This window comes from Genypterus blacodes, unplaced genomic scaffold (genome assembly GCF_046128005.1).
Source record: "Genypterus blacodes isolate CSIRO-AG114 ecotype Tasmania unplaced genomic scaffold, CSIRO-AGI_Gbla_v1 ptg000438l_1, whole genome shotgun sequence".
Lineage (NCBI taxonomy): Eukaryota > Metazoa > Chordata > Actinopteri > Ophidiiformes > Ophidiidae > Genypterus > Genypterus blacodes.
Window position 1 is genome coordinate 1,332,501 of NW_027467208.1, and position 10,488 is coordinate 1,342,988.

The 10,488-nt window shown below is 47.5% G+C and overlaps 1 protein-coding gene across 1 annotated transcript in view; it reads right to left on the reverse strand.

Annotated features, from left to right (window-relative positions):
• nfatc1 (nuclear factor of activated T cells 1) overlaps positions 1-10,242 on the reverse strand; it is a 32,982-nt gene extending 22,740 nt beyond the window's left edge. Inside the window, exons 1-4 of the mRNA XM_076139639.1 lie at positions 9,902-10,242; positions 7,365-8,412; positions 6,689-6,848; positions 2,458-2,660 (exon numbers count right to left, since the gene is read on the reverse strand). Coding sequence (XP_075995754.1) covers positions 2,458-2,660; positions 6,689-6,848; positions 7,365-8,412; positions 9,902-9,920 — 1,430 coding nt within the window. The 5' untranslated portion in view covers positions 9,921-10,242. The remainder of the gene's footprint in view (positions 1-2,457; positions 2,661-6,688; positions 6,849-7,364; positions 8,413-9,901) is intronic.
• Between the last annotated feature and the right edge of the window lie 246 nt (positions 10,243-10,488).

Genomic DNA, 10,488 nt, shown 5'->3' on the forward strand with positions numbered 1-10,488 from the left:
TCATGGTGCGTGTGTGTGTGTGTGTGATGTATCTGCGCTGGGTTAATTAGGCCCGGATTTATGGTGCGGCGGAATAAAAAGTGATGCCGACCTGGAACTCCCTGACACGTTGCGTTTCAGCAGAAGATTAACACCAGCAGACCAACTGGGTTTTTAATTTAAACTCAGCAGAAGCAAACGGCTGTGAATGTTAATTGCATCATGAATAGCTTTATTATAATCCACCAGAGCTCCCAAAAATATCAAGTCTAATAACTGAGACACACTGCAGCCTCCAAGTCTTCATCAGTCACTCAATAAAAGCCCCCCGCCCCCTCCTCCCTCCTCCCTCCCCCCCTCTCCACTCCTCTCTCTCCTTCTGTCTGCACTGCACTCATCTCACTCTTCCAGACTTAAATAAGCTGCAGTCCCTTCCAGGCGCTTTCAGGCTTTTCCATGGCCGTGCTACTTGATGCCACATTCCTCAAAGCCTAGTTAATGTCAACTTTTACACACTTTTGAACACTCCCTAACATTCTTCTGCCAGACACCAGGGTCTGCTCCGCTGGTGAAGCAATCAGGTGTTGATGCTGAGGACCCCAGCTGTTCAGATCCTCCGCCTACACACACAAACCTCACATACCCAGGTGTCCGACCAGCGCCTGACAAATCACAAATGACTCAACTAAGACCAGAGCTTTGGTATTTAAGCAGGACCGTTTTTATTTAAAGGTCCATTATTGGTTACTTTTGCATTATTCACTACATTTACTACAAATCAAAATTTACATTCCTGATCATTTTGCAAACTAAACTAATGCATTTTTGATTTTTTAAATATGTTTTCCTTCCAGAACTCCCATTTATTTCTCTTTTTAAATATATATATAAAAAATACAATTAAACTAGAATAGAACTCTTTAGAGCACATACAGCTGCCAAAACTGAACTTTAGACAAAATTCTTCTTTGTCTTTTAACATACGATGGCCCAATAAAATATAAAGTTCTCTAAATCTATATCTGAGTTATTGTTAAAGACCTGTCCAAACTGTGTGCACAACATTTAATCAGTATCAGTTACATATGTGTAGTTGTAGCACTTCTATCTCTTTGTTATTGTGCAATAATCCTAAGCATGCTGCACATATTGATCGTCTATGATGGGATGAAAGCATGCATGCATGGTCTTTTAACGGTTAATTTGAAAGGCCTCATATCAGCTAAAAAGAAAATCCCCATTGCTTTGACAAAGTAAATAATCGTGAATCAGTATCTGAGAAATATAATAAGGCCTCTGGTCTACACTGAGTAATAAAACATCTACGTATGTCACAATGGATTGCGTGTCAAGATGCATAAATCTCAATAAATCCCTGGCCCACAGCGAGCTACTCTGAGGCGTGTCCTCCCCCTGTGAAAGAGAAACTAAATCCTGAAGTGAGGTTGTTGTATAAGAGGAGCTGATGTGTTACATCCATTAAATGCAGAGAAAGTGCTGAGCGTAGCAGGAAGCTGCAGCAGCCTGGAGCTCAGACAGACCTCAGCTCTGAGGTTCCCCAGTAATCTGAGCCGGCAGACCCAGAGAGATGGGAAAGCCAGGGGCAACCCACTCAGAGCACCAGGGGAGAGAAGTACACACACTCAAGTATAACAGGATTCAACTACTGCTATTTTGAAGTACTGTGCATGGGTCACTCCAGTGTTTTAGACTTCATTGTGGGGTTTTATTCCAATATAAAGTTCAGATGGAATTCCTCCCCACTTCATTTAACTGCAAACTCAGATTTTACATTCAACTCATAAAATATTACTTTTTAAACTCTGGAGTATTTCCTTGGTGATGTAATGACTTTTAGATATTGTCTTAAGAGTTTAAAAGTGTAATATTTAATTCCATAAATCTGCTTATCTCCCCTGGATCATTGGGGGTTTGGATGATTTTCCTTTTATTAACACTCACAAGTTGTTTTCCTTTAGATAAGTGAGCACATTTAAGGCAGAACCTTTACTTTTAGTAGCCTGCTTCTTACATTGTGCTATTAGTGAAGCACAGTGGACTTGAGGAAAGGATGTGAGCACTTCCACCACTGCCAAACGCACAAAGGACGGAATGCACATACAGACCCGACACATGTACACACACACAGGATATGTCACGCAATAAATCCTCCTTGCGTATTTCCTCAAATAGTAAACTTTCAGCTTGCATTTGGCTTGTGCATTTCTATGCGACTCAACAGGCTTTGAAATGGCTCCATTAGCTGAGAGGTCATACGATTCCCTGAACCCACAGGGGGAGCGTGGAAGACCACAATTGAAGTAATCCCCCAAATTGGAGATGCAAGATTCTCACATGACCGCACCGATATGCATATTTGTGAACAGCCGGAGTTTTAAGATGTAGATTATGATGTGTGTGTGTGTGTGTGTGTGTGTGTGTGTGTGGAGGGGGGATTTATCCTCTGATGCTACTCACATGGCCCGCATGTTGTTCTCAGGCAGCAGGGGGATCTCCAGCACCTTGGTGTTGTTGTGCAGGGCCTCGTGGCTCGGTGTGGACACGGTCTTGCCGGTGATGCGGTGGACCTGGTAGAAGGCGTGGGGCCTCAGCAGCCTGTCGTCAGCCGTGCCGATGAACAGCTGCAGGGTCAGAGGCTCGCTCTCCATGTAGCCGTGGAGCTGTGAGGGGAGGGAGAGGAGATAACGTCTTGGTTAAAGTCCTCTCGCCCAAACAGCACCCTGTCTAAATAAATGTGGGTCTCTTGGAGGTCACGCTCAAGGCAAAGGTTTGAAAATAAATCACCCATTTTATCTTTTTTTTTAATTACTAACAAAAACCTGTACACTCTTCCTCCATTAATGTCAGCTCACGTCAGACCCGCCAACATGTTGATCCTACAGTAGCTGGATCTCAAGGTCAGAGCTGTAAAACCACTTCGGCAAACAGTGCAGTGATTTGTGAGCCTTGTGACAAGACTGAGCCAGTGTTTCAAGCACAGGGTCACGTCAGCTCCAAGAGGCCCCAGCTAACCGGGGTCAGGCAAAACTCTCAGTAGTGACCCCACTCCGATGTTTATCAGTAAAACGATCCCAGTACGATTTAGCCGGAGACAGTACAGGACTGCTGCTCACTGTAGCCGGGGGGGGGCTGCAGGCAGAGCTTCTAAGCGCTCCCAGGCCTCCATAGGTGTTGCTTGACAGGAGGCCTAATGCCAGGATGACCTCAGCCACCCAGACTGCTGAGAACAGGCACGACGCCCAAATCCATAGCGTGAAACCTGAGAACATTGGCCACTGCTGACACACTGTCTGCAAGCTACGCATGTCATCCATATGTGACAGGTGAAGACTCACGGCACGTTAAGACGACTGAATGAAAAACAAACGTAGTAAAAAGAGAGGGAAAGATAGAAAGATTTATCTGTCAGATTCTGTTTGAACAGGTCTATAATCTTCATTACTTTATTTATGGCTCAATCTTATTTGATATTTTGTTAAGGTGCTGCTGCAAAATCCTTCTTCTTCTTCTTCTTGGTTGACTGCATTAAGACAGCATTAAATACTGATTTATTTGGGAAGTTTGTTTCTTAATTTAATTACAAATAGGGAAGAAAAAGTATTAAAAACAGTGATGTTTGGGATCTGAAACACAGGAATTATTTTGCATTTTGTACAGCATTAAAGGTTAAATTTGAAATCATTGCATTTTACGAAATAGTTGTAATAAGTTAATTCATTAGTAAATATGAATAAATAAATTCCTACCAAAGAGGCAATTATACAAATTATAATCTCCCTATTGTACAGATTTGAATTGCTGTCAAATTAATCACTGAATTTATATCAACTTTTTATACAGGACCAGCATTGTAATCCTGAGCAATAGCATATTAGAGAATAATAATGGGAGAGGGGTCATAGGATACAGATGTCCTCATTATTCTTCCATTTAGCTATTTTAAATGGAAGTAAGGGACTTAAAAATACCTTTGAGGGCAGCTCAGGACGTCTGAGTCTTCTAAAAATAAGGGACAATAACAAAAAGCACAATATGTGGCCTTTAGAGTCAATGGAGACATAAAACACTGTCTTAAAAACAAACAATGCTTCCACATGGCCGTGCACACGTCCTGTCAGAGAGCTACCGAGGCAAACACACAACTAATTACAAGAGAAGCTGAAGAAGAAGAAGAAGAAGAGCGACAGTTGAAATGTTTGATGGGCAAATGTTTAAATGAAGACCACAGTATTCACTTACATACGGCGAGAGGAGCACTTGAGGTGAGGAGAGCCCACAAAGAGAGAAAAGCTTAGACTGGGGAGGCACAACATGTGATTTAGAGGAGGATCCCTGCGAGGGTTAAGAGCCTGTATATTTGTGTAAGGAAATGGGTTGCTGCCTAGCAATGCTGTTTATTTAGGCAGCAGGAAGAGTGTGATGAAGTGCGGTGGCCTGCTTGCAAGGTTAGATGGTTACTTTTAAAATGTAATTAGATACAGATTACAGATTATCCTCTTTAAATTGTTATCAGGCACATAAACCGCCAGAGCGTGCAAAGTTAGTCATCTAAACTGCCTTCAGAAAACCATGAATCTGAACAAACATCTGACCATATGAGCTGTTAGTACTGCTGTTGACATCATCAGTAAGCAGCACTGATCATCACTGCAAGGTAGAAACATATCCAAGAGAGGATGTTGCAACAGGAGTGATTTGTTGTTGTAGTCAGATTTACTATAACGCAGTTTCATGTAAATCCACTGCAGTGCTTTCCCCCCCTGGCAGTTCGACGTTGGCAATGTAGCCGCCCCGCCCTATTTCATATTATCACCCACAAGAGGAATGCCGAGACTCTGGCTCTGCTCAAGGCACCGAAGAGGAGGAGAAAGTTGTGAGGGCAGCGAGGCCGTCCTATTCATTCCTATCGCGGGAACTCCCAGCTGTAAGGGATGATCGTGTGCTCGCCCACCAGTGTGAACAGTGTTTAGATCTGCAGAGGGAGTTTGAAGATCACAGGGATCAAAGCAAGGAGAGATTCAAGTATCTGCACTTTGAAAACAAGCAGTTGGATTTGTGCTTTTTGATTTGGAATAAGGGGTATTTCCTCTCTGCTAACCTACGGCATGAAACCCTGCACATATCTGTGGTGAGGACTGCACACAGCACTTGAGAGAGGCATACTTCAGGCTCTGGCTGGCATAGGGGTGGGTGTGGTTGAGGCGGGCAGCAGCGATGGCATTGAAAAAGAACAGAAAACAGGCGGCTTAGCTGTGCTGGAGAAAAAGGGAACCACACAGAGGAGGACCTTCTAGAATAAACTCTGGAAGGTCCGGGGAGGGTTTGACTCAGAGGAGCGACGGAAGGAGCCGGCGAGGATCTGTCAGGCGGCGTCCACGGCAGAGGCAGCGGCACGTTGCACCATGTAATCAGGGAGTCACAGAGATGGGGCTGCCTCGTCTGAGGCGCCCTCCAACATCTCCGTCGGAGCCTGCCAGAAACGTGTGTGGTTTAGTCGCTGCCGCCTCCGCAGGACGCAGTGAGCGATGATGTCAACCGTACACACGGGAACTTTCCTAAACAAAGGGAAGTCTGTGTGGTTGGGGTGGGAGCTGGCGGAGGAGTGAGGAGGGGATTGGGTTTAGGTTTGAAAAGAACACACACTCTCTATTTCAGCTGGGGCCAACCCATATACCCCCATTATTAAATCATTAGCACCTTCTTCATGGACAGAAAACATGCTCCCTACACAGATGTGGAGCTGTTTAATGTAGTTTAGACTCATTTCTGATCCTGCTGCTGTACTCAAAGCAAGAACATCAGGAAGTTGTTGCTCTTTGGTCCAAATACATTTCCACACCTAAATTTGAAGGGATACTTCAACATTACAAAGTATAGCCCGGCTACAGAGGAACAAAAGTTCTGTGTTGGTTGTACAGAATACAAAATGGCAGCTTGGCGATGTTAGAAGTCCGCAATCAAACTAAAGTAGTAGTTGCTCCTTGGCTTCAGTGACGAAAGCTAAACATTGTAACAAGACGTTTAAATGAAACTGAAACAGCAAAACCTCTGCCTCGTACGTGACGACTGGCGTGTCTGGCGGATCGGTAGGATCGGTTGTAACGTATTAGTAAAACGTCCAAACATATTCATTAACCTGACAGCCCCGCTCGCCCCTCACCTCAGCAGAGTCCCGGCTGCAGATCCTTTATTTATTCAGAGGCTGAGGTCAGCGGTGTGGGGTAATGGTTGGGGGACCAGATGGGTTTATAACCAAAACATATCTGCAGTCGCCCCTGCTTTTTTTTTTTTCTTCTTCTTCTTCTTCTCTGGACTCAACCACCAAAGCTACTGTGGTTTGAGCTCATGACTAAGCTTTTGCTGGCCATGCTACATCACTTTGTAACCGTCTGCGAGAACGCAATGGAAAAAAGTCTGAGTCACTCTCGTCTGGACAGGAAGTGACTGAGTGGACGGCTCTGTCTAATAGCATACCTATGGTATTCCATTCAGAAATGTGACATCTTTAAATAACATAACAGCCAGGTCATGAAACACAAACACACACACACTGCTTCGTCTATTTCAACACATAAGGTAAAAAGCAGAGAGAGTGGTGAGGTGAGACGTGATGGGGTGAACACACAGACCTAATAGCTGTGCCATGTGTTGATCTAATCATCGCAGGAAGCCAAGCACTCTAACAGACCTGAACCACCGGGTGTCCTCCCGCCAGGGCTTTGACCGCTCCCCTGCTGCCCTCCGTCTCGTAGTGGGCCCGGTGGTGAGACTTGGGCTGGACGTCGATCTGCAGGGTGTACGGCCCCGAGCTGGACGGCAGCTGCCAGTCGAGCGCGGGCAGGGACGGGCTGCAGGGGCGAGAAAACATGTTAGACGTGTCATCTGGATGAAGAGGGAGGGCGGGCAGCTGGGTTCAGATGAGAACTTATCAAGGAGGCAGAATGTGCAGGATGTCAAAACACTGTCAGACTCCAAACATCCAGATATGAACATGTTCTCTGGAGATGAATCATGAAATTACAAATATGCATAAACTGACCTCCTCCTCCTCCTCCAGCAGTTTACATGATGGACCGGTCATTGAAGTGAATATGGAGGAGTTTGGACTCAATATCTCAGGTTGGATTTGTAATACTCTGTCTATCTGCAGTTCTTTGCTTCAATCAAATACAAAGTTACTCCCTGCAGGTGTTCAGGTTCAAAATTGTGTTTAACTTGATATTTTCAGGCTAAACTAAATGTCATTGAATATAATGGTTGACACAGACTTCTTGCATATGTATTTGATTGTAATATTATATAATTCTGTTGCAGTAGTGATTGTTTACTTTCCCCCCAGGATGTTCAGGTTCTAGTTTTCTTACCTGACATATTGCTTTGGCTTGGACCATGAGTACGGGTGCTGTGGCACATCCAGGAAGCCTCCACAGTAGCCCTCCTTCTTTAACGGCAGACGGCTGGATAGGTGCTCACCCTGGCAGAGATCTCCCGGACTCAGCTCCTCTCCTCCAGGCTCCACCTTCAGGCTGACGGAGGTGCTGTGCTCCACGCTGGTCTTCCGGGCCTTCATAGGGATGCCCTCCCCGAGGTCCACCACTCCGTCTGTGGTTAAGGCGTTGATGGCTGCGAGGATGGCTGAGTTGGTGTACTGGTTGGTGTTTGGCAGCCAGCTCTCCTCTGTGACGCTGAGGCGAGGGGAGGTTTGCGGGGACAGACCGGGGGAGTGGTTGGGCGAGTACGGGTAGTGCTTGTGCAAAGCTCTGCTGCCGTTAAAGCTGTACTTCCTCTTGGCCCCGCACGGAGAGTTGGGCCTGGAGCCGCGCTGACCGATCCAGGATTCGTCGGTCACGCTGGTGCGGGGGGAGGTGGAGGGCGAGTGGCGAGGAGATCCACTGGGGACGCAGCCGTCACCTGGCAGGGCGAGGGTGGATCCTTTGGGTGACACTGAGGGAGACTGCCAGGGAGAGTTCTGGGGGGAGTTCTCGTAGTTGTAGGAGAAGTTTGACTCGTAGGAAGAAGCTTCAGAGTGGCAGCTGCGGGATGAGATGCTGCTGGCTGGACTCAGGCAGCTGGGGTCACGGTAACCGTCCGCACTGGGCAGGGTCAGCGTCACAATGGAGTTGACCCGCTTGGTGACAGGGAGGCTTCGCTCTTCCACTTCCTGCTCGGGGAACTGACCGTAAGCTGTGATCTCGATGCGAGGGCTCTCCAGGGTCGGGGCCCCGTTTGGTCGGACGCTCGGAGGAGAATAGTAACCGGCCGTCCTCATGTCGTCTTGGGTGTCATAGCTGTGAGGCTCGGTGACAGAGACAGAAATAGTGGGGCTGGTCTGGAGGCTGTGGTAGTGGGAGGGGAGACAAGTGCTGCCCAGTGGGAGGGACAGACTGACATTTGGGGTGTAGCCGTATGCATCTGGAAAGCAACAGGGATTGAGACTGTTACTATGATAATCAAACACACATTCACTGGCTCGCTCACTGAGAGAGGCACTCTGTGATAACTGCCAAGTTGAGTCTTATGAGAGCTGTTGCAGACGTGTTGCCAATAACGGCCAGCTCACAGCCTGCCTACTGGATGGGGACTTGGCTATTTAGTGAAACAGGAGGTATGAGAGAGAGAGAGGCTCTACGAAAACTTCATGCTTCATATTCAGGGTTCAACTAATATAAATATAAAATGTCTGTAAGTCACATTAAACCTCCCTGACTGGCATCGACTGAGCAGAGCAACTTAGCTGGGAGACAAAAGATCCATAAATAATGTCTCTAAATATAACCCCAGGGAAGACCAGGTGTTTTTTCCACATCACACTGACAGATTTATGCCACATAACACACACACACACACCCAACTGCAGCCCATAAACTGACATTACCAAAAACACGTAGCGATTGTTTTCCTTGGCAGGTCTCCTTTTCCAACAGCCATCAAAAAAAATAGACACAAGAGGGACGTGATTAGTTTATTTGCATGCAGTTAGAGGTGCAGGCTGAACCCGAGCAGGGGGAGAAGCTGTGGAGCCGGGCCAAGTGTGAGGCACAGGGAAGTCAGCCTGTGGTGAAGGAGGAGGTCACCACCAGGAGCACGGGAGGGGGAACATGGGAACGGGCCCTGCGGTTACACGGTGCGTGACAGGGAAGCACACACTGATAGAGACGAGAGACTGCAGACAGACAGATAGACAGACAGACAGATGCAGTCGCCGCGGCTCCTGTCTGCTGTAAATTAAAGAGAATTAGGGGCCCGAAACCATAAAGGCTATGACATCAGCGCAGCACCATATGACTCCTTGTAATAAAAGAAAATGATGCTTACATTTAATGTAGCCTGTGGTGTGTGTGTGTGTGTGTGTGTGTGTGACACGGTAGCACTGAAATGTTTGCTTTCTATAATTAGACCGAGCAGGCTGCTGTCAATTAGCTGAGCGTTGCCATCCTAACAGGTCGCCTCAGGCTCCATCCAATACGCCTCTGTGAATCATTGAAAACCTTACCCACAATGCCATGTTCGTCATTAGCGCAGGTTCAATTCCGGACTATTTTGGGAAACACTTTCAGTCATGAGAGACTCACAAGAGGCGGCACCACGCCCACCTCCTCTCGCCTCAAAGTCAGCAGGGAGGGGCGCGACACTGGAGCGCTTAACACCGTGAAGGTTACGCACACGTACACACATACACACACACATTCAGAAAGCAGATTGAACTCAAATCTAACATCGCAGCTCAACGTGTCTCGCCCGTGTGTAAAGTGTCAAACACTAATGAAGAAGTTGAAGAACGCCACATCGGTGTGTGTTTGCGTGTGTATGTGTGTGCCTATGTGTGTGTGTGGGTGTGTGTGTGCGCGCGCGCGCGCGCGTGTGTGTGTACTGGGAGAAGTAAGTAAATCAGCCAACTCACCTTCTTCGGGAGATTTCATTTTCTTCTTTTAGCACCGAGGGACGGATGAGCTCAGACTTCAGCGGCGGGTTCTTTCTCCATATAGCGGAGTTGGAGTTCTTATATTCCCCTCAGCTGTTGCGTCTTGTGTGTGTGTGTGTGTGTGTGTCTTCTCCCCGCTGGTTTCAACCGCAAACAAATAAAGAAAACAGCGTCCAAAAAAAAAGTGACATCGATCTAAACCAACATATGGATGATGAGTGAGGCGCTCGCACAGCCAGGAAACAGCTCTCCGCGTCGGGTGTGATGGAGTGTGTGTAGTGGCGGGGGGATCCTCGCCTCGCCTGGCTCGCCTGTGACGCACTGCTCCGGCGCACTGAGGTCCTCTGCGCTTTTTAAACCCGGGGATCACCTCCGCGCCCGGCAGCACCGCCCTCCCCGTCACCACCCCTCCTCTCCTCCTCCCTCCCTCCCTCCACCCCTGCGAGGCACTGACGCATCTCCGCGTCCCGACCACCAGATGGGTCTCATGGAGATCCTCCTCTGTCTCACTCACCAGGGGTTTCCAGGGTTTCCAGAGGCCAATCAGCGAGGGCGGAAGACTCCGA